The sequence below is a fragment of the Chelonia mydas genome, chromosome 23 (genome assembly GCF_015237465.2).
Source record: "Chelonia mydas isolate rCheMyd1 chromosome 23, rCheMyd1.pri.v2, whole genome shotgun sequence".
In the NCBI taxonomy this organism is placed as follows: domain Eukaryota; kingdom Metazoa; phylum Chordata; order Testudines; family Cheloniidae; genus Chelonia; species Chelonia mydas.
In genome coordinates this window covers 19189420-19216508 of record NC_051263.2, presented here as the reverse complement: position 1 = coordinate 19216508, position 27089 = coordinate 19189420, and the positions used below count along the sequence as shown (strand labels likewise).

Genomic DNA, 27089 nt, shown 5'->3' with positions numbered 1-27089 from the left:
TGTTATCATGAATTATGACTACATTTTTTTTTTTTTACTCAAATACAGATCAGAAATACTGAACAATTCTGTCTTTTCTGCATTATTATTGCTATTTTAACATGTTCATCTAGGAGTGGACCAATACCACTAATATACTTAAAATAACTCTTTCAGTATCCTTAATTACGCTGGCCATGGATGTCTCCTGGTGTCCTTTTCCTTCCCTTATCAATTTTCTACAATTCCTAACTGCTGATTATTATTAGCAACTACCCCTTGCTTCCATTTGTTACATTATTTCATAGGTCCTTTTGCTTCCCCTTTCAATTAGGCTGTTTTATTTTTTAAAACCCATCCAGCCTTTCTTGCTCCTGGCTTTTTGGACAGCCCGTTAAATGTTTTTGAACGATCCTCCATTTTGGTTTGAAACTTTCCTCCTAGCTGCTTTGCCTCAGAATTGTTTCTGGCTTTGTGAAATCAGCCCCAGCTGGGACGGGGCTGGACTCTGCTTGCACGTTATAAATGTGATCACATCCCCATCACTTGTGCTACGAACGCAGTTTACTCCGGTGATCCTGTTCCGCTTTATGCGGCTACCCTTGGGCCTGCCGGGGGAGGGGGGGGGGGTTGCAACGCTTCAAGTTAGCAAATTGTCAGCTCTAGTTTTAGGAAGTCCAGGGGCAGTTGGTTTGGGCGGCAGGGGACCAGGGTTCTAGATTTATCCGGTGTCTTCCAGAGCCACCAGCAGGATTTGCCCTGCTGGGTTCCAGATCAACGCCCTGCGTTTATCCGCTCCCGTGCTTCGGATCTCCTCCTCCGGTTCTAGATCGGGTTCTAGATGGATGCCTGCGTCCATGGGCTGGCGCATGGTCTAGATCCACACCCCTGTTCTGGAGCCCCAGGCCCGTTCCCCGGTGATCTGCAGCTACCTCTCCCAGCACCCCTTGGGGGGCAGGGGCTTGTAGTTTTCCAGAGCCCCCACCTCACCTTTTCCAACCGTCTTTCCAGGTTATCAGCAACAGCATTAAGATGGCACATTTCCCCCCCCCCCTTAACTCTGCCCCCCACTGGGCAGCCATCCCCTTAACTCTGCCCAACAGACCTGGAACCTCCATCATGAAATCACCAGACACGTCTTTGTATGGCCTGGTGTGGGGAGGGGCTCCTGGCTGCAGGACGGCGGGGGTGGGAAGGGGCACTAGGGAGACACAGGCTTAGTGGGGGGAAGGCTGGGGGGGGGGGAAAAACAGGCTGCAGACACAGGTGCACCTCTGGCGGGGGGTTTATTGCAGGGAGGCAGCGCTTCCCCCACGCTGAAGCATCAGATTAGATCGGGCAGCGAGGACTCGGGGCCCGGCCCGGGGGGGCCCATCGTGCGGCCCCCCCCCCCGCGGCGGGTGCTATTTCTCCAGGGGGGCGTAATTCAGCAGCTTCTCGATCAGATCCACGTGGGACAGGAGCATCCGGCGACAGCAGTATCGCTTCAGCCCCAGGGCGTCCAGGGCGTCCCTGGGCGGGGAGAGAGAGAGAGAGAGAGAGAGAGAGACAGAGCTGGGGGGGCTGCGGGTCCGGAGTGGGGCGCACCGGCCGGAGGGGGGCTGCAGGTCGGGAGTGGGGCGCACAGGCCGGGCTGCTGGGGGGGGGCTGCGGGTCCGGAGTGGGGCGCACCGGCCGAGGGGGGGAGGGGGGGGCTGCGGGTCGGGAGTGGGGCGCACCGGCCGGGCTGCGGGGGGGCTGCGGGTCTGGAGTGGGGCGCACCGGCCGGGCTGCGGGGGAGGGGGGGCCTGCGGGTCGGGAGTGGGGCGCACCGGCCGGGCTGCGGGGAGTGGGGGGCTGCGGGTCGGGAGTGGGGCGCACCGGCGGGGGGGGGGGCTGTGGGGAGGGGGGGGGCTGCAGGTCCGGAGTGGGGCGCACCGGCCGGGCTGCGGGGGAGGGGGGGGCTGCGGGTCGGGAGTGGGGCGCACCGGCCGGGCTGCGGGGGAGTGGGGGGCTGCGGGTCGGGAGTGGGGCGCACCCCGCTTACCCCTCTGTGTACTCCGCCTGCAGCAGCCCCAGATACGCCTCCCACTTGTTGCCCACCACCTTCCCGCAGGTGAAGCACCGGACCGGGATGATCATCCTGGGGGGGAGAGACACTGAGCTGGGAATAGCGGGGCGGGGGCAGCGACTCCCGGCCCCAGAGACCCCCCCCCAATCCCCCGTCCCTTTGCACCCAACAACCCCTGCCCCCCAGCAGCCGCGAGGGGCCCGGGGGGGGGGAGTCGGATACTCACCCTGCCCCCCCCCCAGCAGCCGCGAGGGGCCGGGGGGGGGAGTCGGACACTCACCCTGCCCCCCCCCCCCCAGCAGCCGCGAGGGGCCGGGGGGGGGGAGTCGGACACTCACCCTGCCCCCCCCAGCAGCCGCGAGGGGCCCGGGGGGGGGAGTCGGACACTCACCCTGCCCCCCCCCAGCAGCCGCGAGGGGCCCGGGGGGGGGGAGTCGGACACTCACCCTGCCCCCCCCCCAGCAGCCGCGAGGGGCCCGCGGGGGGAGGGGAGTCGGACACTCATCCTGCCCCTCCCCACAGCCGCGAGAGGCCCGGGGGGGGGGGAGTCGGACAGTCACCCTGCCCCCCCCCCAGCCGCGAGGGGCCCGGGGGGGGGTGTCGGACACTCATCCTGCCCCTCCCCACAGCCGCGAAGGGCCCGGGGGTGGGGGAAGTCGGACACTCACCCTGCCCCCCCCTCACAGCCGCGAGAGGCCCGGGGGGGGAGTCGGACACTCATCCTGCCCCCCCCCCCCTCACAGCCGCGAGAGGCCCGGAGGGGGGAGTCGGACACTCATCCTGCCCCCCCCCCCTCACAGCCGCGAGAGGCCCGGAGGGGGGAGTCGGACACTCATCCTGCCCCCCCCCCTCACAGCCGCGAGAGGCCCGGAGGGGGGAGTCGGACACTCATCCTGCCCCCCCCCTCACAGCCGCGAGAGGCCCGGGGGGGGAGTCGGACACTCACCCTGCCCCCCCCCCCTCACAGCCGCGAGAGGCCCGGGGGGGGAGTCGGACACTCATCCTGCCCCCCCCCCTCACAGCCGCGAGGGGCCCGGGGGGGGGGGGTCGGACACTCACCCTGCGCAGCCCCCAGCGCTCAACTCGCCTCCCGCTGCGGCCGCTTGTTTATGTCGGGTCGGCGCCGGCCGCTAGGGGGCGGCGGGGGGTGGGGCCAGCGGCGGGGGAGGGGCAGATTCAGCCCTCTGCGCGCGGGGTTACGGGGGGTCGGCGGGGCAGGTTGGGGGGGGCAGGAGGGTCGGATCTGAACTCGGAAATGAGTCCCCCCCACCTGGAACCGAACAGCCCCGGAGCCCCCCCCCTTCAGCCCGTCACCCCCAATTCCCCCGCGGCCCCCCCGGCCCCCTATAAGCTTTTCCCCTCCCCCATAGACCCCCCAACCCCTCCCCCTCCAGCCCCTTCCCCAGCCCCCGCTCCCAGAGACCCCCAGCCCCAGATCCCGCCCCCAGAGACGCCCCAGCCCCTCCCCCATACACCCCCAGCCCCTCCACCTCCAGCCCCTTCCCCAGATCTCGCCCCCAGAGACCCCCAGCCCCTCCAGCCCCTTCCCCAGACCCCTCCCCCATACACGCCAGCCCCTCCCTCTCCAGCCCCTTCCCCAGACCCCGCCCCTCCTACTCCCTCCCCTCCCATTTCCTCCCCCTCGCTGAGCCTGGAATTTCCCCCCATCCATCCTGCCCCCCCCCCCCGAGGCCGAGCGAGCAGCACCCGCAGTTTAGGGGGCTCCAGCAGCGCCCCCCAACCCCGCCGCCGCCCGGGGGCCCAGGTGAGGGGCGGCGCGATGCCCAGGGACCCGCTGAGAACGTTTGGCGGGGTTGGGGGGGGACAGCGGATGCGATCGGGGGGGCTGCTAGGACGGAACTTTCCAGCCCCCAAACTCCATGGAACTCGGGGGGCCGGGCGGGGGGCCACAACATCTCCACTTGCTCCCCCCGGGGAGGGGGGATATTCTGGGCCCCCCCTCCTTCCGCAGCTTCCCTGGGCCCAGTGGATCTGGGGACCCAGAACCCCCACGTGCTCCAGTCCCCCGGGACTGACAGGGAATGGGGGGGGGGCAAGGGAACCAGGATGGGTCACTGCCCCCCGCCCCCCCCCCCCGCCAGGTCAGGGACCAGCTGAGAGGCGAAGGGGAACCGAGCAAAGTGGGGTGGGAGGAGCCCGGGGCTGGGCTAGCAGGGGGCTGCAGGTCGGGAATGAGGGGCACCGGCAGGGTGGGGGGGAGCCCCCCCGGGGTGCTGCCCCCCAACACCCGGCTCTGCTGTCCCCCCCACCCCCAGGTTCCTGCACTATGGGCCCGACCCAGCGCTGCCTCTTCTGTCTCAAGCTGGAGCTTTTCATCTTCAACCTGATCTTCTGGGTGAGTCTCGGCTGCGAGCGTCCCTGCAGCAGTGCCCGGGGGGGGGGGCAGCTGGGGGGCGCTGGGTGGGGACTTGTGGCTGGGTGCCCCTGACCCCCCGCAGCTGGGGGGGCTGTGGCACGCCGGGCAGGGGGGCGCCGGGCGGGGGGCTGTGGCCAGGTACCCCTGACTCCCCCCCAGCTGTGGGGCGCTGGGCGTGGGGCTGTGGGGCACTGGGCATGGGGCTGTGGCTGGGTCCCCTGACCCCCCCCAACTGGGGGGCTGTGGGGCACTGGGCTGTGGCTGGGTCCCCTAACCCCCCCCCCCAACTAGGGGGCTGTGGGGTACTGGGCGTGGGGCTAGGGGGCTGTGGGGCGCTGGGCTGTGGCTGGGTCCCCTGACTGCGCCCCCCCCAGCTGGGAGGCTGTGGGGCGCTGGGCGTGGGGCTCTGGCTCGCTCTCTCGCAGGGCCGGTTCTCCACCCTGTCTCTCTCGCTCCCGTCCCTGGGGGTCGCCGGGCTGGTGATGGCCGCGGGGGCCGTGGTGATGGCCCTGGGCTTCCTCGGCTGCCTGGGGGCCGCCACCGAGCAGCGCTGCCTCCTGCTGACGGTAGGGCCGGGGGGCAAGCCGGGGGGCAAGCTGGGGGGCTCGGCGCAAGCTGGGGGGCTGGGCGACGGGGGCAGGGCCCTCCACCTGTGGGGTAGGCCGGGGACGGATACCGAGAGGGAGGTGTGGGTTACGAGTGGGGGGGTCGAGCAGGGGGGTCGGGCGGGGGGGCAGGCGGCATGTGATGGGGGTGGTTTCGGGGGTACGTGGGGAGGCTGGGAGGGCTGCCTGCAGGGGAGGGAGCACAAGGGGAGGGGAGAGGGATTACGGGCAAGGGGCGGTACAGGCGGGGGCTATGTGGTGGGGGTGGCTTGGGGGGTACGTGGGGAGGCTGCCTGCAGGGGAGGGAGAACAAGGGGGGGTTATGGGCAGCAGGGAGCCTGGGACCCCCCCATTGCTGAGTGGGGAGGAGGGTCCCCCCTGCTGCCCTGGGGGGGGGGCTCTGATCCGTCTCCCACTCCCCCAGTTCTTCGTGGTTCTCCTCACCATCGTCCTGCTGGAGCTGAGCGGGGGCCTGGCCTTCTACACCTGCCGGGGGCAGGTAAGGGGGCACCCCCCTCTCCCCTCCCCCACTGCATGGCCCCCCCCGGCCCCTCCCCCTGTTTACTGCCCCCCTGGCCGACCCGCTCTGGGTCTCAGTTTGACAGATACGCTCAGGACGACCTGAAGTTGGGGCTGCGGCGATACGGGGCCCCGGGGGAGCCGGCGCTGACCCAGGCCTGGGACACGGTGCAGACCGAGGTGAGCCCCCCCCAGCACCCTACAGTCCCCCCCACCGCCGGTTCCCCCCCCAGTGTCTGACGCTCCTCTCCCCCCCAGTTCCGGTGCTGCGGGGTGCAGAATTACACCGACTGGTTTGAGGTGCGCAACGGGACGGGGGTGCCCCAGTCCTGCTGCCTGGAGCACGGCGCCCCCTGCTCCGGCATCGGCGCCGCCTGGTGGCAGGAGGTGAGTGCCCCTCCCTGCCCTTAACAGCCCCCCCCGAACACCCCAGACACCCCGTCTCCTGCAGCTCGGTGGGGCTAGGGCACAGTGGGAGGGGTGGCTGGTCACTGGGGCCGGGTAACACCCGGGGGGAAGGTGCAGCCAGTCGCTATGGCCAGGTAATGCCCAGGGGGAGGGGTGGCTGGTCACTATGGCTGGGTAAGGCCCTGGGGGGAGGGGTCAGCCGGTCAGTATTGCCAGGTAACAGCCTGGGGGGACGGAGTACCTGGTCGGGTACAGCTGGGTAATGTCTGGGCAGGAGGGGGTGGCTGGTCACTATTGCTGGGTAATGTCTGGGACGGTGAACGGGTGGACGGTCAATCCAGCCAGTAATGCCCCAGGGGATAAGGGGGCAACTGGTCACTGTGGCCAGGTAATGCCCAGAGGGGACATCCAGTCAGTCCATCTGGTAACACCTAGGGGGAAGGGGGCAGTTGGTCATTATGGCTGAGTAATGCCTGGGACGGGGAGGGGGCGAAAATTGGTTCAGCCGGGTAAGGCCAGAGGAGGGGTCGGTCGGTCGGTAGGGGTGGGTAAGGCCCTAGGAGCGGGCGGTCCCTATAGCCCTTGGGGGGGGGGGGGTCGGTACGCCCGGGTAAGGCCTGAGGAGGGGGCAGTCAGTAGGGGTGGATAAGGCCTGAGAAGGGTGCGGTCCCTATGCCCGGCTAAGGCCCGAGGAGGGGCTGGTCGTTACAGCTGGGTAAGGCCCGAGGAGGGTGCGGTCCCTACGGTTGGGTGAGGAGGGGGCAGTCAGTATGGGTGGATAAGGCCTGAGGAGGGCACGGTCCCTACGGGCGGGTGAGGCCTGAGAAGGGGCCAGTCAGTATGGGTGGATAAGGTCCAAGGAGGGTGCGGTCGGATAAGGCCCGAGGAGGGCGCGGTCAGTATGGGTGGATAAGGCCCGAGGAGGACACGGTCCCTACGCCCGGGTGAGGAGGGGGCAGTCAGTATGGGTGGATAAGGCCCGAGGAGGACACGGTCCCTACGCCCGGGTGAGGAGGGGGCGGTCCCTAAGGCCAGGTAAGGCCCGTGGAGGGCACGGTCGGAACTGCTCTCCGGCTCTCACGTACTAGCCAGCACGGATTCATGACGACCCCGCGGCGCCGGGCTGCCCTGATTGCCGCCCTCGCGGGGCGGGGGCCGCCGGAGACGCGCCCGATCCGGCCGTCAGGGAGGCGTTTGCCGCCGTCCCAGGGGCCTGGCTCGTAGCAAACTGGGGCCGGACCCTTCAGAATTAGCGCCGGCCCCGGGGCCCGGTCGAGCGTTTTGTGAACGGGATGATGGGAAGGCGAATTTGGCTCGGAAATCGGCTCCCAGCGCCCGGCCCTGCCCGCAGGACGGGAAGATCTGAGGTGACACCGGCTCCCGCACTGAACGGGGCCCGGCCATAGCGGCTCAGGCGGTCCCGGGCTGCGTTCCTGGGGGGAGGGGTGGTGGAATGGGGGGGGAGCGGGGGCCAGTCCAGGGCACTGCACTGCAGGTCAGGCCGAGGGGAGCAACATGACAGGGCAGAGGGCCTGGCCGTGGGGAGGGGTGATCTCAGGGGGGAGTGGAGCCGCCAGCAGGATCCCGGCCCGGGTCAGGCGGGGGCCTGGCTCAGTGACCCCCCCGTTTCTGTGATTCTCCCATTCTCCAGCCCTGCTACGAGAAGGTGAAGTCCTGGGTGGGGGAGAACGTCTGGGCCATGGGCATTTTCGCTGCCTGCATTGCTGTCGTCCAGGTGAGGGGGGCCTGGGGCGAGGGGGGGCCCCCGGGGAGATCCCCAAAGCTCTATGAGACTTGGAAAAGGGACCGAAGGCGCGGTGGGGGCTGGCCCAGCTTTGGGGTGAGGGGAGGTGAAAAGGCCATGGGGGGGGATGCACCGGGGTGGGGGGAAGTGGGGGGCATTATTCACCCGTCACCTGACCCACGAACCAGGGGTCACCCGCTGCCGTTAACAGGCAGCGGGTTTAAGACACACCTAAGGCTTCACCCAACGCCCCGTTAACTGGCGGAACTCCCTGCTGCGGGATGTTGTGATGCCCGCAGGACGTGTGGCTTAGAGAAGAATGAGATTGGTTTCTGGAGGCTAGGGCCAGTGCTGGCTAGTAGCCAGGACGGGCAGGGATGCAGGCCCCCCCGCTAAATCGCCCAGGTCCATTTGCTGGCCCCCTCACCTCACCCTCCTCTTTCTCCTCTAGGTCCTGGGCCTTGTCTCCTCCATGCTGATGTACTGCCAAGTGCTGAAGGTGGAGAAATACTACCACTGACAGGGGGGGCCTGGAGTCTCCCCCCCAGTCCCTTTTTACACCTGTTCCCCCTGCCAGCCTGGCCTCCCATCACCAACAGAGCAAGGGGTGAACCCCAGCCCCCCCCCCACTTACAGAGCCTGGTGGGAGTCACATCCTACAGCAGGGGCTTGAAGTCCAGGCCGGAGTGAGACCATTCTCCCCAACCCACTAATATGCCCCTGCGGCTGAGATGCGGTGGTGGGTAGTTCCACCGGCTCGGGTGGTGGTGGGCGGGGGGGCACAGAGAGCCCTCTGCCACCCCCAAGCCTGTTTGGTTCCCCCATGGAGGACAGCCCCCACCCCCTCCATTTCTGCTATCCTGCCCCACGCCCAACACAATAAATGGTTCTGTGTCTGGCATCTGGCTCCAGCTCTGCCTGGGGGAGGGGGGTAGAGAGGGGCTAGGAGCTCACACACCCTGGGAAGCAGAGACACCCCCCCCCGGCCCTCTGGCTGTCATCCCCCCCAAAATCAGAGGCACCAACGGCTGAAGCTGGTAAAAGTTGGCATCTTTTTATTGGCCAACAAGGGGATGGAGGGGCGGGGCTCCCCGCGCCCTGACCCACCAATCATCTTTGGACAAAAATAAAGGGGCAGGGCCAGGGCCCCTGAACATCTGGTACAAAAGAAGGGGTGGTGGTGGGGGTCCGGGCCAGGGACCCTCTGGGGTCAGGTACCGAGGCTGGGCTCGGAAAGCCAGCCCCTGCCTGTCCTCTCAAAGGAGGGGGCAGTTCCCTCCACCCCCCAAAAATTAGGGTGTCAGTTCTGGGGTGCAGGGGGGAGAAGTCTCTCCTGGAGGCTGACAGCAGAGCCCCCCCCCCATAGGGGGGTTTGGGGAAACTGCCCCCCCTTTCCGGGGGAACAGCTCATGTGCAAACGGAGGGCCTTACAAAAATCTATTAAGACACTTTCGGGGGGGGGGGGGGCAGTGTCCCCTGTAGTGTGTGGAGGGGGCATCGGGGGTGCTCCCCTCTCAGTAGCTGTAGTGCTGGGGGGACCGGAGGGGCTCCCCACCACATCTGCTGCTGTGGGAGGGGATGGAGTGTGGAGGGGGAGGGACACAGGGCCCCCCCATCATCTCCCCGCAACCCTCGTGATCCTGTAGCGTGAGCAGTCAGCTAATATCCCCCCGCAGCTTAGATGCGGTGGCAGGTAGTTCCACCGGCTCACGGCGTCCCAGAGAGCCCTCTGTCACCACAGGCCTGTTTGGGGCCGGGGCGGGGGGGGGGCGGGGGGGGAAATCCCCCTTGCCCTGCCATTGGGGGGGGTGTAGTGTCCAAGGGAGGGGGCGCTGTCGGGGCCCCTCCCCCAGCGGGGGGAGGTCAATACTTCCGCTGCAGTTTCTGGAGGTCCCCGGTGTTGAGGCGGGGGCGGGGCAGGTCCCCGAACATCTCGGTGCCGTCGGAGCCACGCAGGGCCAGTGCCCGCATGCTGGCCGCGATCTTCTCCAGGTCGGGGGACGAGTGCTGGGGGGTGGGGAGGGGGAGGGGTTAGCGCCAGGGGCACCAGCCAGGGACCCTAACACCCCCCGCCCCACCTCTCCCCCTGCGGCCGGATTCTCCCCCGCAACCGCCACGACCTCTGCTCTCTGAGACAGACCCCCCCCACCCTGCTAAGACTCCAACCAGGGCCAGGGGCCCCCCGTTCCCCCGCCGGGCCCCCCACCTTGGCATTCTCCTCGTCAGATGAGCGCTGCTCGGGCCCCGCCTGCCGGAAGGCCCAGACGGGCACGGAGACGGGCAGTGACTTGGCGTACTGGTGGTTGGGGGGGGCGGGCGGGGGCTGGGCGGGCGCCTCCTCGCTCAGGCTGCCATCTGGGGAGGGAAGAGAGTTAAGAGGGGGACCCCAGCCCCCAGACAGCCCCGCTGCCTCCACCCTTTCCCCCACCCTCTCTGGCAGGCTCCCTCCCCTCAGCCCCACGGGGTGAGATGGAGGTGGGGTTTTAGTCTCCTTATGATGTCGCACGTGAGTTTTACCGGCCTCTGCGTGCCTCAGTTTCCCTGTCCGCAGCACCAGTGCTAGGTGATGGAAATTGTGTGTGTGAGACTTTCGCTGAGGCCCCTGGGGGCAGGCGAGGCAGCTCTGAGGTCTGCACGTAGGGGATGGCCGGTAACCTGAGCCCCAGGAGGGGCGTGCGACCAAGTGACTCTGTGCCCCAGAAGAGAGACAAAGACCAGCAAGAACAAGGGGCGGATCACAGGGAGTCTGGGGACTCTGTGTGTGTGTGTGTGTGTGTGTGTGTGTGTGTGTGTGTGAGAGAGTGGGGGGGGTGAGGAGGAGTCCAGGGCGTCTGGCCCAGGACTCCCCAAGATGGACTTGGCTGAAAGTCCCCGATTTCTGTGCTCACAAGCTCTGTTCTATGCCGTGTTCCTGTCGGCTAATAAAACTTCTGTGTCCCCGGCTGGCTGACGGTCACGGCTGGCTGCGGAGTTGGGGGGCGGGGCCCCCTGGCTCCCCCAGGACCCCCGCTGGGCGGACTCACTGCGGGAAGCGCCTGGTGTGGACGGGGAGGCTGAATGCTCGGGGATCAGCCCCAGGAAGGTGGAAGCTGGGGCAGCGTCTTGCCCTGGGGACAGTAGCTCCGAGAGAGGAGGGTCCCGCCCCCCCCCCGACTCCTGGCTGGCTTCGTGCGGACATCGCCTCGGTGACTCCATGACACCCCCCGACAGCCCCCCCAAACCTACCGTCAGTGCTCTCCGGGTCCGAATCGAAGAAGGGCTCGTAGTCCTGGCTGGGGGAGTCCTCGTCCATCACAAAGAGACCTGGGGAGCCGCAGAAGGGCCCCGTGAGGAGACGCAGCCACCTCTGGGGTGGGGCGCTGGGTATGCGGGGTCCCCTCACCCGGTGCAGGAAGTGGGATGGGGCGCAGGGGCTGGGTGTACAGGTCCCCTTGCCTGGTGCCGAGATGCAGCCCCTCTGGGGTGGGGCATGGGAGCTGGGGACGCCTCGCCCGGTGCTGGTAGACGCAGACCCCTTGCCTGGCACCATGACGTGGCCCCTCTGGGGTGGGTCCCGGGCCTGGGTCCCCTTGCCTGGCACCGAGATGCATCCCTTCTGGGGTGGGGCACACAGATCCTTCTGCCTGGCGCCGAGATGCAGCCCCTCTAGGGTGGGATGTAGGTAGACAGACCACCCCTCCCCCCTCCCGTTGGGGGGGGCACGGACTTACCCGTGGTGTCGCTGGGGGGCTGCTGCTTCCCCGGTGACTCCATCTCCCTGGGAGCCGGCATGTTTTTCTCCTCTTCCTCCTGCCCCCCGACGGCCTCAGCCGGGGCTCCCTGGGCGCCCGCGATCCAGTGGGGGCTGGTGGGCGGGTCCTGGGGGGGGCAGCTGCGGGAGTAGGGGCTGGGGGGCGGCCGGGGGGCAGGTGCGGGCCGGGCGGCATAGGTAAAAGCCGTGGTCTTGTGGACCACGGCGATGTCCTCCAGGTAGCGGCGGGTGGCGTCGCCCAGGGCCCCGCAGCCGTGCTGGGTGTAGGCGAAGCCGCCCGGCTGCGGGGCCCGGTAAGCCGTGATCAGAACCACCTCGTTCCCCGTCCGGCGCCGGTACCGCTCGGCCTCCGCGATCAGCCCCGCCCAGCTCTCCCGGTGGTTGTCGGCCATGCCCGTCATCCTGGCCTGCGGGAGACAGGGGGTGAGCGCCCGGACGCCTGGGTTCTTGCCTGCCTCGGTGAGGGGGTGGGGGGCTGGGAGCCCGGACGCCTGGGTTCTCTCCCAGCTTGGGTGGGCATGGTCTGGGGGGCAGAGCCCGGATGCTTGGGTTCCCTCCTGGCTCAGGGAGGGGGAGCTGGGAGTCAGGACGCCTGGGTTCTTTCCTACCTCAGGGAGGGGAGTGGGGGCTAGTGGTTAGAGCAGGGTCGGGGACTGGGAGCCCGGACGCCTGGGTTCTCTCCCTGCCAGGGGTGGGGGGTACGGGGGGAGCAGAGCCCGGACGCCTGGGTTCTCTCCCTGCCAGGGGTGGGGGGTACGGGGGGAGCAGAGCCCGGACGCCTGGGTTCTCTCCCTGCCAGGGGTGGGGGGTACGGGGGGAGCAGAGCCCGGACGTCTGGGTTCTCTCCCTGCCAGGGGTGCGGGGTACGGGGGGAGCGGAGCCCGGACGCCTGGGTTCTCTCCCTGCCAGGGGTGGAGCATACGGGGGAGCGGAGCCCGGACGCCTGGGTTCTCTCCCTGCCAGGGGTGGGGGGTACGGGGGGAGCAGAGCCCGGACGCCTGGGTTCTCTCCCTGCCAGGGGTGGGGGGTACGGGGGGAGCGGAGCCCAGACGCCTGGGTTCTCTCCCTGCCAGGGTGGGGGGTACGGGGGGAGCAGAGCCCGGACGCCTGGGTTCTCTCCCTGCCAGGGGTGGGGGGTACGGGGGGAGCAGAGCCCGGACGCCTGGGTTCTCTCCCTGCCAGGGGTGGGGGGTACGGGGGGAGCAGAGCCCGGACGCCTGGGTTCTCTCCCTGCCAGGGGTGGGGGGTACGGGGGGAGCGGAGCCCAGACGCCTGGGTTCTCTCCCTGCCAGGGTGGGGGGTACGGGGGGAGCAGAGCCCGGACGCCTGGGTTCTCTCCCTGCCAGGGGTGGAGGATACGGGGGGAGCGGAGCCCGGACGCCTGGGTTTTCTCCCTGCCAGGGGAGGAGCATACGGGGGGAGCGGAGCCCGGACGCCTGGGTTCTCTCCCTGCCAGGGGTGGAGGATACGGGGGGAGCGGAGCCCGGACGCCTGGGTTCTCTCCCTGCCAGCGGTGGGGGGTACGGGGAGGGGTCAGAGCCCGGACGCCTGGGTTCTCTCCCTGCCAGGGGTGGGGGGTACGGGGAGCGGGCAGAGCCCGGACGTCTGGGTTCTCTCCCTGCCAGGGGTGGGGAGTACGGGGGCGGCGGAGCCCGGACGCCTGGGTTCCCGAGGGCCCGTTACCTGCCCCCGCCGCCTCCTGCCTCCCTCTGTCCGTCCCAGCCCCCAGGGTCACTGCGCGGCCCACGGCGGCGTCACCCTCTGACCCCTGACCTATAACCCCGGGAGCAGTTCCGCCCCGCCCCCCACACCGCGCCCCGCACAAGCATGGCGGCCCCCGCAGCGCCCCGCACAAACATGGCGGCGGCTGTGTTGCCCCGGATAAACATGGCGGCCGCTACCAACCCTCGGCTCCTCCCCCCTCCCCCAAAGCAAACATGGCGGCGGCCCTTTGCCCCGCACAAAGATGGCGGCCCCGCCACGCAGAGACATGGCGTCACCCTCACTCACGTGGCGACGGCCACCATGCATCGCCCCTCACAAAGATGGCGGCCGGCCCGGGGGCGGGGCGTGAGGGCGGAAGTGACGGGTGGTTGTTTCCGGAAGTGGTGGTGGTCTGCGGAGGATGGAGTCGGAGGGCTGCAGGGTGAGCGGCGGCCCCGGGCCGGTGGGGCTGGGAGGGGGCGGGGCCTTGGGGCGCGGCTCGGTGGTGGGGGAGGGGTCCCCGTGCGGGGGGGTGGGGGGCTGGGGGGAGTGACAGGTGGGGGAGGGGTCCCCGTGCGGGGGGGAGTGACAGGTGGGGGAGGGGTCCCCGTGCGGGGGGGGGGGGGCTGGGGGGGAGTGACAGGTGGGGGAGGGGTCCCCGTGCGGGGGGGAGTGACAGGTGGGGGAGGGGCCCCCGTGCGGGGGGGGGCTGGGGGGAGTGACAGGTGGGGGAGGGGTCCCCGTGCGGGGGGGAGTGACAGGTGGGGGAGGAGTCCCCGTGCGGGGGGGGGGGGCTGGGGGGAGTGACAGGTGGGGGAGGGGTCCCCGTGCGGGGGGGGAGTGACAGGTGGGGGAGGAGTCCCCCCATGCGGGGGGGCTGGGGGGAGTGACAGGTGGGGGAGGGGTCCCCGTGCGGGGGGGTGTGTGACAGGTGGGGGAGGGGTCCCCGTGTGGGGGGGCTGGGGGGTGTGACAGGTGGGGGAGGGGTCCCCGTGCGGGGGGGGGCGGTACTTGCTCTGGCTGATATCCCCCCCCCCAGGTGGTCTTCGAGAAGGACGGGGTTTTCCTGCACACCAGCGCCAAGCGCCACCCAGATCAGGACTCGCTCATCCCGGGGCTTGTCCGCATCCTCGACAAGGTACCGAGGGCAGCGGGTCGGGAGTGAGGGGCACCGCCGAGCTGGGGGGGCAGGGCTGGGCTGGTGGGGGGCTGCGGGTCGGGAGTGAGGGGCACCGCCGAGCTGGGGGGGCAGGGCTGGGCTGGTGGGGCGCTGCGGGTCGGGAGTGAGGGGCACCGCCGAGCTGAGGGGGCAGGGCTGGGCTGGTGCAGGGGGGGCTGCGGGTCGGGAGTGAGGGGCACCGCCGAGCTGGGGGGGCAGGGCTGGGCTGGTGCAGGGGGGGGCTGCGGGTCAGGAGTGAGGGGCACCGCCGAGCTGGGGGCGGGGGGGCTGGACTGGCGGGGGGCTGTGGGTCGGGAGTGAGGGGCACCGGCAGAGCTCTAACTTCACCCCCTGCCCACAGGGCTCAGACCATCTGCTGCAGTGGACGCCCCTGGAGGAAGCCGGTGATGCTCCCCCGATTGTTTTCTCCAAGAAGGTGATCGGCTCCCCCTACCGGAACCCTCTCAGTGCCCCCCTCCCCAGCCCCTCTAACCCCCTTTCTGCCCTGCAGGAGTCCCCGGGCGTGGCCGAGGAGGAGCCTTTCGATCCGGGCTACGAGCCTGACTGGGCCGTGATCAGCACCGTGAAGACCCGGACCCGGCCGCAGGAGGAGCCCCCGGGTAACGGTGGGGGAGACGGTGGGGCAGGATGGGCGGGGAAGGTGTGTGGGGTAAAGCCTGGCTCATGGGATCTCGGGGTGCAGCAGGGACCAGACAGGGTCGGGGGTCCGTGCATTGACGGGGCAGCCCTGGATGGTGCGGCTGCGGGGGTGTTAGTGCAGTGGGCCCAGCGTGGGACAGCTCTGGGGGTGTGTGCGCAGCTGGAGGGGTGTTAGTGCGGGGGGCTAACGCGCCCCCCCATCACTCTGCCCCGCAGGCTCCGTGCCCCCGGCCAGCCCCTGGGCGCAGTGGGCCTTCACGCTCAGCCTCTCTGAGCTGCAGTCGATCCGCCGGAGCCGGCCGGGGCTGGGCTGGTCCTACCTGATCTTCATCAGCCGGGAGAGCGGGTCCCTGCCTGCCCTCCACTTCCACCGCGGGGGCAGCAAGGCCCTGCTGCGGGCACTCTGCAAGTACCTCATCCTGGCCATGTGAGCGGGGGCGGGGGGGACTGTGGGGGGCAGGGGAAGGGGCTGTGCTGCCGTGGCCGTGTGCGGAGCTTATGCACTGGGGCACTGTCTTGGGATGCTTGCAGCTGGGGACGTTGGAGGGCAGGGCACTGCTGGGGGCAGCTCACAGCAGGGGTGGGGTAGTGGGGCACTGCCATGGGTCCAGATTGGGGGGCCCAGGTGAGGGAGCTGGCAGTATGAGGCTGGGGGGTCCCCAGGCAGTAAGAGCTGGTGCAGGGCACACTGGGCAAGGTGGTCCCGGAGGGCGGGAGGGGGGACAGTTAGCAGGTGCGGGCGGAGGCACATGCCAATGCTGGGGTAACTGAGGACCCCCTGCCCCCGGCAGCTCCCCCAAGGACTCGCGGCTTTACCTGGTCTACAGCCATGACTCGTACGCGCTGTCACACGCCTTCGACGAGCTGCAGCTGTTCGATGAGAACTCCTCCAACCTAGTGTCGGTGAGTTCCCCAGGCCCTGGTGGACCCCTGCTCCCCCACAGCACACCTGGCTGGCCCTAGGGGAGCCCTCCCCACGGCCTGTCTGCCGGAGCCGCTCAACTAGGCCATGAGCCCTACGCCACTCATGACACGGGGCCGGGGGGGGATAGAGAGGTCGGGGGGGCTGGGAATGAGGACCCTTGGGGACTATCCTTGTGTCACGTTGTGTGGGGGAGTCAGGGCCCTGCACCCCCCACCTCCTGCGATTCACCGTGACTCTCGGCCAGCCAGTAACACAGAAGGTTTATTAGCCGACAGGAACATGGTCTAAACCAGAGCTTGTAGGTACAGAGACCAGGACCCCTCAGTCAGGTCCACCTTGGGGGGCAGGGAGGCCAGAGCCCCATCTGGGTCTCCCTCTGTTTCCCCAGCCAGCTCCAAACTGAGACTCTCCCGCCCTCCTCCGGCCTTTGTCTCTTTCCCGTGCCAGGAGGTCACCTGATCCCTTTGTTCTCCAGCCCCTCCAGTTGGAACCTTGCGGGGGGGAAGGGCCCAGGCCATCAGTTGCCAGGAGATGGGGTGTCGGCCATTCTCCGTGCAGACCCCATCACACTGGTCCCCTAGGGCTCTGCAACAATCGCACCGCTTTATCCCCCCACCTCGAGACTTAAGAACTGCCTGGGGAAACTGAGGCACCCACCCAGTATTCAGAGGGAACATTAAGAACAGTCCCGCTTCGTCACATCTCTCCCCCCTTTGAGTCCGAACTGAGCAGGGTCACTTTTGCCGGTGACCTGGGGAAGTTCAACGTTCCCATGGATGCCCCAGCATCTCTCCCATTCCTTGGTGGGAGTTACACCAGGCCCTTCCAGTCTCACGCCCTCCCTTAGGTCAGGGGTGCTCGATGGCACTCGCAGGCCGCATGGGGGAAGGTTTATGCGGCCCCGGCCCTTTTGCCACCCCAAAACCCCTGGAGTTCAAACAGGGATCGGGCCTTCTCCCAGCGCTCCAGGCTGGAGGGCTGCGATTCGGGCTCTCTTGGTTAAGGGCCCCCAGCTTGACCTTGGCCCCCCTCTGACCGGGTGTCTCTGTCCCCCGCCGCTCGGCATCAGCCCCTTTCCTTGGGTGCAGCCACGTCGGGGCAGAGTCGTCAGGGGGCCCAGCAAAGCGCCGCCCAAAGAGATCCCGCTGCAGCTTTTTAGGGGCCTGCCCCATCGCCAGGCATTTCTCCTCTGTGGCCGGACAGTTCTGCTCCCGGGGCAGTCGCTTCTTGCTCCTGTACCCGCTGGGGTGTCTCTCCCCCTTAGCATCGGCCTGCGTCAGCACCGCACCCAGCCCTGCGTCTGAGGCGTCGGTGAACACTGTAAAAGCCTTGGCAAAGTCCGGGTTTACCAGATTTACCGGGCCCTGGATTAGAGCCTCCTTCAGCACACCGAGAGCCCTCTGGCACCAATCGGTCTAGACCACCTCATCTGGCTTCCCCTTCTCACATAGCTCAGTGATGGGGCCAGCTAGGGAGCTCAAGTGGGGTACAACCCCCCAGTAGTACCCTGCCATCCCGATAAGGGCCTGGACCTGGTTCTTGGTCTGGGGAACAGGCCCATCTCTGATCGTCTCCACCTTGGCCGGCTCTGGGCTTGGGCAGCCGGTCCCCACCTTGTGGCCCAGGTACGACACCTCTGCCATCCCCACCTTGCACTTTTCGGCTTTTTCCGTCAGTCCTGCCTCCTTGGGGAGCCCATTCCCGGCACAGGAATCCCCTCTCCCACAGGAATCGGTCCCTGCAGCCTTCCCCAAGGGGGTTTGCAGTGCTGTGGCCTGCAGGTTCCCTCAGCTTCTCCACGGAGGGATCCCTCTGCAGCTCGGTCTGGAATTCAGCTGCTGGGGAAGGGAGTGGGACTGTTCCCTCTCGCTGGCTGGGCCTGGGGTCACAGCCACGCTGAGCCTGTGCCTGGTCGCTCCCTCCCTGCCGTGGGATCACTTCCCAGCACCGCCTCTGGACAAGGCGAACCTGGTTGGCAGCTGACCTGCCCTGCCTGTGGGTGTCCCCAGTCAGCTGGTGTCTTATCTCCCCCCTTGCTCAGCGCTGCCCTTGCTGTCCCAGTGGGGGCAGGCAGCGAGCTCTCTGCTCTCCTTACAGCATCAGAGCCAGCGGGAGCCCCCTCTCCTGAGTGCAGGGGGGTGGGGAGCATCTCTTTGTCCCACCCAGCCCCAGGGGGCTGGTTACAGGCAGGCAGGTAGCCTGAGCCTAGCGGCTCCTCCCCCTGCCAGCCACGTCATCTGCATTTTCACTGACCATTTCCCTCTCAGCCGGTTGGTTCCCTGGATTGAAATTCAAACAGGAGCAGGGCCTGGATCCTGTCCCAAAGAGACACAGTCACTCCCCAATAGGGTCTTGCAGCTGATATCCTGGAGCACCCCAACGTCCAGCCAGCCCCACCCCTCCTGGGTCTGCACAGGGATCTGGGCCATAGGCAGGGCGAGGGGCTTCATCCCTGGGACCCTCGCCCAGCTCACCCAGCCCCTGAGCATCTGAGGCTGCACCACCCGGGGCCTGACAATCGTTCTCTCTGTCCCAGGATCTCGCCACCCCAGGAATGTCTCCCCATTGACCATCACCTTCCGCTCCCACTGGGGGTCCGAGGGGCCTGAGCCCAGGAGACTCCACACAGACATATAGGTTGGGGTCAGGAGTGGGAGCCTGTCCACCTCCCCACCCATCTGGCTGACGGAGTCTGTGGCCTTGGGACCCAGCAAGGGAGCTAGACACCGGGGCTTTTCCGCAGGGTCCCCCTGGTTCAAATCTCCGTTAAGAACAGTCCCGCTTCGTCACAGCAATTTAGTCTCGAGGTTCCCTGTGGAACTGGCCCCCCGGGGTCTATCCCCACGCACCCCTGGGAGGTCTCCTAGCCTCTCCGCCCCCCCACGACCAGTTCATGCTGCTGCTGCTTCTGCAGCTCTTTCTCGGGCTCTCGCTGTCTCTCACAGTCCTCTTGCTCTCTCGGACTCAGCTCCAATCCCGTCCGTCTCCAATCCCCTGATGGGGAACCCGATCGTGAAGACCCCCGTCTGGTCAGGGACAGGAGTCTTGGGGGTGCCTGACTCCCACTCCAGCTGCTCCCAGATCCTGCTATAGCCCCATCTGGGTCAGGAATCTGTCCCTTAGAGCCGTCATCCTCCTCCAGCTGCACGATGAACTGTGCCTTGGTGAACTTTCCAATGCTCAACCCTCTCTTTCTGCACAGGGTTACAATGTCCTTCTTAAGGAGACGGTGACAGGCCACCACTCCGCTCTTCCCAAGTTGCTGTGGACTCACAGGCCTGTGTGCTCTCAGCTCCCCACAGTCTCCAGGGAGAACCCCTCGTGTGCCAGCCCTTCTCGAGGTCACCACCTCCTTGCCAGGGTTGAGCTGCAGACTCCTCCTCCCCTGAAACCACTCGCCGTGGACCCAGTTACTGTAACAGTCTTTCTCGCAGGTCACCCACTCCTAGGGGTTAAGCCTAGCTCCTCTCTGAGCCTTCAGCACACCTGGTCCTCGTTAACCCCCTTCGTTTTACTGCTCCCCTGTCACTCACTGCAGGAAGCGCCATCCCCGGGGTGCAGTACATCCCACCGCTGACACCAGTTGTCACAGAGTGTGCGGGAGTCAGGGCCCTGCACCCTGCACTTCCTGCGATTCACCGTCACTCTCAACCAGGCAGTAACACAGAAGGTTTATTAGCCGACAGGAACACAGCCCAAAACAGAGCTTGTAGGTACAGAGAACAGGACCCCACAGTCTGCTCCCTCTTCAGGGGTGGGGAGCCCAGGCCCAGGTTCTGGGCCTCTCCCGCTCCCCAGCCAGCTCTAAACTGAAACTCACTCCAGCCGCCTCCCCCAGCCACCCCCCACCCCCCATCCAGCCTTTGTCCAGTTTCCCGGGCAGAAGGTGTCACCTGGCCCCAACCCCCTTGGCTCAGGTTACGCAGGGAAACAGCCACCCTTTGCGCTGGGCGCCAGGTATCGTCCCTCAGTGAAGTCCCCCCCTTGTTTCCCATCCCCAGCTAGTGTTGGTGCAGACAGTAAACTAGTAAAACTCCCCTGCACCATTCCCAGCTTAATGCTCCCTCCTCCGACACAGCTGGGAGCCAGGACTCCTGGGTTCTCTCCCTGGCTCTGGGGGTTCCCCTCCAGGAGTGACTCTCCCTTCCCTCCCCCCCGCAGCGTTTCCTGCAGGACCCCTACACTGCCACTTTCGGGGGCTTCTCCAAAGTCACCAGCTTCTTCCGCGGGGCCCTGCACCACGAGGCTGGCACCCCCCTGCGGCCCTCGAGCACCGCCACCACTAGCCTGGAGGATGAGCCAGGCTTCGAGGTCATCAGCTGCGTGAGTGTCCACGGCCAATCCGGGTGCACCCCAGAGGCACCAGCCAATCGCATCTCTTTGTGTGGTGTGGTTGGGGCACCAGCCAGAAGGGTCCCTCACTCTTATAGGGCACGGCTGGTCAGGGGGCGGAGCTGGCCTCACGGGGGGGCGGGGAGTGGGTGGCAGAGGGTGGGGCTAGCCTAGGAGAGGCGGGGCATAGGTGGCAGGGGGCGGGGCTGGCCATGCAGGCGGGCTGTGGGTGGCAGGGGGCGGGGCTGGTGACACAGGAGGGGTGGAGCATGGGTGGCAGGGGTTGGAACAGGCCTAATGAGGTGGGCGGGGCTGGCCTAGCCAGGGCGGGGCATGGGTGGCAGGGGGCGGAGCCAGGCTTGGGCAGGGTAAGACCGGTGTGTCCTGGGGGGTGCCTTTCCCACCCGCCCCGTGATCCCCTCCCGCCCGCAGCAGGTGCAGCTGGGGCCGCGGCCGGCCGTGTGCCGGGAGGCCCCGGTGACGGAGCAGGAGTGGGGGCAGCACCTGGACCCCGAGGGGCGCATCACCCACCTGGACGGGCTCAAGAGGAGGATCTTTGCTGGGGTGAGGGCAGGGGGCAGAGCAGGTGGGGGGGTGGGGCCTCTGGGAGAGAGCTGTGCTTGGGAGCTGGGGGGCTAGAGAGAGGGGGCCCAGGCTGGGCAGAGGGCCCGGATGGAGGTGGGGCCTGGCTGGGGGGCGGGGTGGGGCTGGAGGAGAGGCCTCTGGGGGACAGCTGTGCTTGCGGGGGCTGGGGGGAGGAGCTGCTGGGAAGGGGGCTTGGCTGCAGGGTGGAGGCAGGGGCTGGGGTGGGGCTGCAGGGGGTGGGGGTGGGGGGGCTGGAGGCGGGGCCCTGGCTGGGCAGTGGGGGCGGGGCTGCAGGGGGTGGGTGGGGCTAGAGGCGGGGCCCAGGCTGGGGGCGGGGCTGGGTTGGAGGAGGGGGCTCTGCGTGGGGAAGAGGTTGGAGCTGGTCCGGGCTCACTGGGGGTCCCAGGACTCTCTGCCCCCCGGGGTCTCACCACAGCCCCCCTGTCCCAGGGCCTCACCCCGGCGCTGCGCAAGGAAGCCTGGAAGTTCCTGCTGGGCTACTACGGTTGGGAGAGCACCAGCGAGGAGAACCGGGCCCGGGCCCGCCGCAGAACGTGAGCGTCCGCCCGCCGCGGCTGCGGGTCGGGAGTGAGGGGGCCAGGGCTGGGGTGGGGGGCCAGGGCCAGGCTGGCAGGGGGCTGCGGGTCGGGAGTGAGGGGCGCCGGCAGGGCTGGGGGGGCCAGGGCTGGGCTAGCAGGGGCTGCAGGTCGGGAGTGAGGGGCACCGGCAGGGCTAGGGGGAGCCCAGGGCTGGGCTAGTGGGGGCTGCGGGTCGGGAGTGAGGGGCGGGCGCAGGGCTGGGGCTAGCAGGGTGCTGTGGGTTGGGAGTGAGGGGCACCCCCTCACCCCATGCTCCCCCTGCCCCAGGGACGAGTATTTCCGCATGAAACTGCAGTGGAAGTCGGTGAGCGAGGAGCAGGAACGGCGGAACTCCCTGCTGCGCGGCTACCGCAGCCTCATTGGTCAGTGGCACCCCCCGTCCCTGCCCTGGGCGACCCCCCCAGAGTGTGGCCCTGTGACCAGGTGCCTGGAGGGGAAAGCCACGCTCAGGGCAGATGCGCCTCCCCCTCCCTCCCCCCCCCCCCGAACTCAGGGCAGACGTCCCCCAGACCCATAACCAGGGGGCGTCTGCAGCTAGTGCCTCCCAAGCCAACCCCAGCCCTCTGGGCAAACAGGCGAGAGGTTCGTGCAACCCAGTTCACCATTCTTGTGCGCGCTGTGCACGCGCATCCAGACACCTGCGCACGCGTGACACCGAGGCCCGCGAGGGCGTTGGGGAAATATTTCGGGACAGTCCCCCTTCGTCACCCCCCCCGGGCCCCCCCATAGTGCCCCCACAGCCGTGTAACCCCCGCCCCGCCCCTTGCAGAGCGGGACGTGAGCCGCACCGACCGAAGCAACAAATTCTACCAGGGCAGCGAGAACCCGGCGCTGGTTCTGCTCCACGACGTGCTCATGACCTATTGCGTGTACAACTTCGACCTGGGTGAGCCGGGGGGCAGGGGCTGCCGGGGGGAGGGGCTGGGGTCCTGTGCCTGCGGGGGGGCCAGTCTGTAACCCCGTTGTCTCCCCCCCCCCCCCCACAGGCTACGTGCAGGGCATGAGCGACCTGCTCTCCCCCGTCCTCTACGTCACCCAGAACGAAGTCGACGCCTTCTGGTGCTTCGCGGGTTTCATGGAGCTGGTGGTGAGTTTCGGGGGGCCCGAGCGGGGTGGGGGCTGAGAGTGGGGGTGGGGTTCGGGCCCCCCTGACCCGCCGTCTCCCCGCAGCACCATAACTTCGAGGAGAGCCAGGAGAGCATGAAACGGCAGCTGGCACAGCTGGGGCTGCTGCTGCGTGTACTGGACCCGCCGCTCTGCGACTTCCTGGGTGAGTGCCCCCCCCCCGGGACAGCCTGCCCCCCCCAGGGAGCGCCCGCCCTTAGGGAAACGCCCCCTTGTCGTGGGGCCTGGGCGAGGGTCCGTGCGACGCCCCCCCCCCCCCCCCCCCCGGGCCCGCTCAGACCAGCGCCGGGCTCCTCGGCTACCCTGCCTGGCTCTGCCCTCGGCTCCCCCCCCGCAGGGAGTCCGCTGGGAGGGGGAGCCTTGCGCCCCCCTCCCCACCCAGTGGCCCATCCAGCTCCTGCGGGGGGCCCCAGTGTCTGCCCATGAGGACCTCTGCCACGCTCACCCCCCCTCATTCCGCCACCTCCATACACGAGGGAAACTGAGGCGCACGCAAAACATTATGAAAATTCCCATTTCGTTACACCCCTGGGACTCCCCAGGGCTGGAGGGGAGCCAGCACCCCCAGAGGGGACAAGGACCCCCCCACCCCAAGCCAGACAGTCCCCCGCCCAGCTCTGGGCCCCCTCACTGACAACCCCCCTTGTCTCCCCCCAGACTCGAAGGAATCCGGCTCTTTGTGTTTCTGCTTCCGGTGGCTCCTGATCTGGTTCAAGCGGGAATTCGCCTTCGACGACGTGCTGCAGCTCTGGGAGGTGTGGGGGGGCAGTGCATGGGGGGGGCTGGTGGGGGTCTGTGCGTGTTGCAGGGGGCTGGAGGGGGTGTGATCCAGGTGGGAGAGGTTTGGTGGGTGACCTCTGGCCCTGGGGGGTAGATGCATGGGGGGGGGGTTCCTTGTGGGTGGAAGGGCTCAGCTTGGGGAGGTCCTTGTGAGTCTGTCTGGCAGGGAGGGGCCTCTCCCCCCGCCCCCCATGCTGACCCTGCTCCGCCCCACAGGTGCTGTGGACGGGGCTGCCCTGCCCGAGCTTCCACCTGCTGGTGGCCTGCGGGATCCTGGACTCGGAGCGCGAGGCCCTAATGAACTCGGGGTTCAGCTTCAGTGAGATCCTCAAGGTGAGACACGCCCCCCCCCCGAGCTCCCCCATCCCGACCGCCCCGGTTCCGACACCTTCTCGGGGGTCCGGCCCTGGGCCCCGCCGCCTCTGAGCCCCCAGAACCTGGCTCTGCCGCAGGCTCCTTGGGGGTCCCCTCATGGGGGCCGCCCCCCAGAGGGAGCAGCCCCCCTGTGTCGGAGGAGGGGGTATTAACCTGGGAACGGGGCAGGGGAGTTTTACTAGTTTACTGTCTCCTGCTAACACGGGGTGTGCCTCAGTTTCCCTGGGGTGCTGCACCGGCATGAGCTGGGGGTGACTTCCCTGAGGGGTGATACTCGTAACCTGATCCTGGGGGGGGCTGGGGCCAGGACACCTTCTGCCCGGAAACTGGACAAAGGCTGGAGGAGGAGCGGGGGGGGGGGGTGGCTGGAGGAGGCGGCTGGAAGGGGGTTCAGTTTAGAGCTGGCGGGGGGCAGAACCTGGGTCTGGGCTCCCCACCCCCCCAGAGGGACCTGACTGCAAGCCCTGGTTTGGGCTGCGTTGCTGTCGGCTAATAGCCCTTCTGTGTTACTGGCCGGCCGAGAGTCCCGGGGAAGTGGGGGGCGCAGGGCCCCGACTCCCCCACACTCCCTGACACCTCCCCCCCCCGGGCTCCAGCCCGCAGGGACCCTCAGCCAGCGCAAAGGGGGGTCATTGTACGTCCCAGCCCAGCCCCGGCAGCTCTCAGGGCCCCGGCCCGGCCAGTCCCAGCCCCATGGCCTGGCCCCATGGCTTCCGGCTGCTCCTTGTGACCAGCCCAGTTCCCCCCTTCCAGCCGGGCCCCTGTATCCCCTGCCCCACATCCCCCCTTCCGGCTGTGCCCCCTATATCCCCTCCCCATGCAGCCCCCCCCCTTCCAGCTGGGCCCCGTATCGCATCCCCACAGCCGCCCCCCCCAGCCTGCCCAGAGACGTGTCCCCCCCTAGAGGTCCCACAGCCCCCCCTGCCAGGAGCCCCCTCCCCCCCAGTCTCATCCTTTGTTCTCCAGGCATTACCGTAGTACACCTAAGAGAACCACAAGGGTGCTGGGGGGTCCTGGGGCAGCAGTGGGGATCCCGGGCACTACCGTAACCTACCTAATAAATGTGCCCCCCCCCCCCCCCCCCCAGCACATCAACGAGCTGACCATGAAGATGAGCGTGGAGGAGACGCTGTGCCGGGCCGAGGCGCTGTACGGACAGCTGGCGGCCAGCCCCGTGAGTGCCCCCCACCTGCCCCCCAGCGCCCCCGCAGCCTGCCTCCCCCAGCTCCGTGAGTGCCCCCCGCCTGCCCCCCAGTGCCCCCGCAGCCTGCCTCCCCCAGCCCCGTGAGTGCCCCCCGTCCCCCCAACCAGCTCCCCATCCTCCACCTGCCCCCCAGTGCCCCCACAGCCTGCCTCCCCCAGCCCCGTGAGTGCCCCCCACCTGCCCCCCAGCGCCCCCGCAGCCTGCCTCCCCCAGCCCCGTGAGTGCCCCCCAGCTGCCCCCCAGCGCCCCCGCAGCCTGCCTCCCCCAGCCCCGTGAGTGCCCCCCACCTGCCCCCCAGCACCCCCGCAGCCTTCCTCCCCCAGCCCCGTGAGTGCCCCCCGCCTGCCCCCCAGTGCCCCCGCAGCCTGCCTCCCCCAGCCCCGTGAGTGCCCCCCACCTGCCCCCCAGTGCCCCCGCAGCCTGCCTCCCCCAGCCCCGTGAGTGCCCCCCGTCCCCCCAACCAGCTCCCCATCCTCCACCTGCCCCCCAGTGCCCCCACAGCCTGCCTCCCCCAGCCCCGTGAGTGCCCCCCACCTGCCCCCCAGCGCCCCCGCAGCCTGCCTCCCCCAGCCCCGTGAGTGTCCCCCAGCTGCCCCCCAGCCAGCCCCCCTGTCCCTCACCTGCCCCCCAGTCCCCCGCAGCCTGCCTCTCACACCCTGAGTCCCGTGAGTACCCCCTGCCCCCCTGCCTGCCCCCCCGATACCCCACCCCACAACCAGACCCCCTGCCTATTCCCCAGTGCCACCTCAGCCTACCTCCCACACCCCCAGTCTGGTGAGTGCCCCCCCAGTCCCTGCCGCCCCCATGTCTCATTCTGCCCCCACCCCAAGCCAGCCAGTCCCCTGCCCCGTGTCCCAGCCCCCGGTGACCTTGCTCTCCCCACAGGAGCTGCCACGGAACGTGCAGGAGCTTCTGGGGCTGGGGGGTCCTGCGGGGGGCAGCCCCCCAGCCACTCCCCCCCAGCCCCTCTCTTCCGTCCAGGCCCCGGGACTGGAGCTGACGGGCAGCGTCTCGACCCCCCGGCCTGACAGCAGCATCGAGATCCTGCCCCCCGAGGAGCCCGCCATGGCCCAGAGCCCCCTGCCCTGAGCCGGACGCCGGGGTCTGCCCACCCCTGCCGGCTGCTCAAACCAGCACTTTAACAGGGGTCGGGGGTCCCATTGTGCCCGGGGGGGGGTGTCGGGGCAGACCTTGTTCCCAGGGTGCACTGGGTTCTGCTCCCGGACCCGCGACCTCAGACTCCTGGGTTCTGAGCCCCGGCCCCCTCCCCGAGCCCGGACTCCTGGGTTCTAGCCCTGGTTCTGGCGAGGGGAGGGGGTCCTTCAAACACCATCATCCCACTTGCCCGGGCCCATGACCTTCGGGGGGGCTGGGCCTGACCCTCATGCCATATGGGGGAGCAGCAGGTGGGGCGACACCCATATTCTCGTGGCCTCGGGGGGTCCCCCGAGTTGCCTGTGAGTGGAAGTGGGGGGCAGCCTGGGAACCAGGACTCCTGGTTCCCCCGGAGGTCCATCCCCTGCCCTCCCCCCCGGCCCAGCTGCTGTTCACCCCAGCCCCGGGGCTCCCCCATTGCTGCCCTGAGGCTCGCTGCTTTCTGCGATGTACAGACCCCAAAGGGCTGGGGGGTCCCTACTGCTCCCCAGACACTGACACCCCCCCTAACAGCTGCTGTCCTGGGGGGCCCTGCCCCTCCTGCTTCCTTTGTAATGTACATTAAAAACTCATGTTTACCAAATGCCTTGTATCTTTCCTAATTGGGGCCGGGGGGCTGGGAGCCAGGACTCCTGGGTTCTCTGCCCAGCTCTGGGAGGGGAGTGGGGTCTAGTGGTTACAGCGGGGAGGGGTGGGAACCAGGACTCCTGGGTTCTCTCCCTAAGCTGCAGCGGGAGACCCCTTGTCCTCCCGAAATCCGCTTCTGAGGAGTTTGCAGCATCCGCTTCACGGCCTGTGCATGTCACGTGTGTGTGGGGGGGGGTATTTCCCATCTAGGGGGCACCAGCCCCCCCCCCCACCCGCCCCATCCAGGGAAGAGAATTTCTTGGGTCTGCTCTAACCTGCCCCCATCTGCCCCAACCAGAGCCCCATGTCCCCCTCCCCCTCCTCAGGGAGATGGGGGCCAGGGTCACTGTCTCGGGTGGGGGGGGCCCGCTGGGTGTTGGGGGTAGGAGGGGGCAGAGAAGGCCTGGACTCCTGGGTTCCAACACT

General features: G+C 68.3%; 4 protein-coding genes across 11 annotated transcripts; 2 read left to right on the top strand and 2 right to left on the bottom strand.

Annotated features, from left to right (window-relative positions):
• Window positions 1-1248: 1248 nt before the first annotated feature.
• LOC119564895 (DNA-directed RNA polymerases I, II, and III subunit RPABC5) lies at window positions 1249-9912 on the bottom strand. 5 transcript variants are annotated; one of them, XM_037888349.2, is made up of 3 exons: window positions 9889-9912; window positions 2006-2101; window positions 1249-1491 (listed from the first exon to the last, which is right to left on the bottom strand). In XM_037888349.2, exons 1-3 carry the CDS (start codon window positions 9894-9896, stop codon window positions 1383-1385), a joined length of 213 nt encoding a protein of 70 aa, XP_037744277.1. In that variant the 5' UTR covers window positions 9897-9912; the 3' UTR covers window positions 1249-1382. The 5 variants fall into 5 exon arrangements, with proteins under 5 accessions (XP_037744277.1, XP_037744278.1, XP_037744279.1 ...); XM_037888350.2 differs by lacking the exon at window positions 9889-9912 and adding an exon at window positions 3089-3226; XM_037888351.2 differs by lacking the exon at window positions 9889-9912 and adding an exon at window positions 3089-3140 and having other exon boundaries at window positions 2006-2117.
• LOC119564896 (tetraspanin-4) lies at window positions 3393-8581 on the top strand. 3 transcript variants are annotated; one of them, XM_037888352.2, is made up of 8 exons: window positions 3393-3794; window positions 4306-4385; window positions 4781-4972; window positions 5436-5510; window positions 5609-5710; window positions 5789-5917; window positions 7590-7673; window positions 8134-8581. In XM_037888352.2, exons 2-8 carry the CDS (start codon window positions 4317-4319, stop codon window positions 8200-8202), a joined length of 720 nt encoding a protein of 239 aa, XP_037744280.1. In that variant the 5' UTR covers window positions 3393-3794; window positions 4306-4316; the 3' UTR covers window positions 8203-8581. The 3 variants fall into 3 exon arrangements, with proteins under 3 accessions (XP_037744280.1, XP_037744281.1, XP_043390366.1); XM_043534431.1 differs by having other exon boundaries at window positions 3643-3788; window positions 4301-4385; XM_037888353.2 differs by lacking the exon at window positions 5436-5510 and having other exon boundaries at window positions 3619-3794.
• AKT1S1 (AKT1 substrate 1) lies at window positions 8712-13250 on the bottom strand. The gene is given in 6 exon segments (XM_043534416.1): window positions 8712-9409; window positions 9411-9452; window positions 9454-9689; window positions 10908-10985; window positions 11393-11840; window positions 13117-13250. Coding segments are annotated over 5 exon segments (1011 nt in total). The 5' UTR covers window positions 11835-11840; window positions 13117-13250; the 3' UTR covers window positions 8712-9196.
• A 182-nt stretch (window positions 13251-13432) lies between these two features.
• TBC1D17 (TBC1 domain family member 17) lies at window positions 13433-26619 on the top strand. 2 transcript variants are annotated; one of them, XM_037888574.2, is made up of 17 exons: window positions 13433-13579; window positions 14177-14275; window positions 14658-14732; window positions 14808-14916; window positions 15173-15383; window positions 15748-15859; window positions 20043-20204; window positions 20646-20777; window positions 21249-21352; window positions 21665-21759; window positions 22167-22283; window positions 22384-22484; window positions 22568-22667; window positions 23180-23277; window positions 23519-23635; window positions 24765-24851; window positions 25767-26619. In XM_037888574.2, the coding sequence occupies exons 1-17, from the start codon at window positions 13559-13561 to the stop codon at window positions 25968-25970; spliced, it is 1944 nt and encodes a 647-aa protein (XP_037744502.1). In that variant the 5' UTR covers window positions 13433-13558; the 3' UTR covers window positions 25971-26619. The 2 variants fall into 2 exon arrangements, with proteins under 2 accessions (XP_037744502.1, XP_043390295.1); XM_043534360.1 differs by lacking the exon at window positions 20646-20777.
• Window positions 26620-27089: the final 470 nt, after the last annotated feature.

Bases quoted from the DNA above. Each gene is read 5' to 3' on its own strand.
- TBC1D17 (XM_037888574.2), top strand. From the start codon at position 13,559: ATGGAGTCGGAGGGCTGCAGG. The intron at 13,580-14,176 runs GTGAGCGGCGGC...CCCCCCCCCCAG, and splicing joins TGGAGTCGGAGGGCTGCAGG to GTGGTCTTCGAGAAGGACGG. The intron at 24,852-25,766 runs GTGAGTGCCCCC...CTCTCCCCACAG, and splicing joins GACAGCTGGCGGCCAGCCCC to GAGCTGCCACGGAACGTGCA.
- LOC119564895 (XM_037888346.2), bottom strand. From the start codon at position 3,031: ATGAGTGTCCGACTCCCCCCCCGGGCCTCTCGCGGCTGTGAGGGGGGG. The intron at 2,102-2,975 runs GTGAGTGTCCGA...TCTCCCCCCCAG, and splicing joins TGTGAGGGGGGGGGGGCAGG to GATGATCATCCCGGTCCGGT. The intron at 1,492-2,005 runs GTAAGCGGGGTG...CTCCCCGCCCAG, and splicing joins CAGGCGGAGTACACAGAGGG to GGACGCCCTGGACGCCCTGG.
- LOC119564896 (XM_037888352.2), top strand. From the start codon at position 4,317: ATGGGCCCGACCCAGCGCTGCCTCTTCTGTCTCAAGCTGGAGCTTTTC. The intron at 4,973-5,435 runs GTAGGGCCGGGG...CCACTCCCCCAG, and splicing joins AGCGCTGCCTCCTGCTGACG to TTCTTCGTGGTTCTCCTCAC. The intron at 5,511-5,608 runs GTAAGGGGGCAC...TCTGGGTCTCAG, and splicing joins TCTACACCTGCCGGGGGCAG to TTTGACAGATACGCTCAGGA.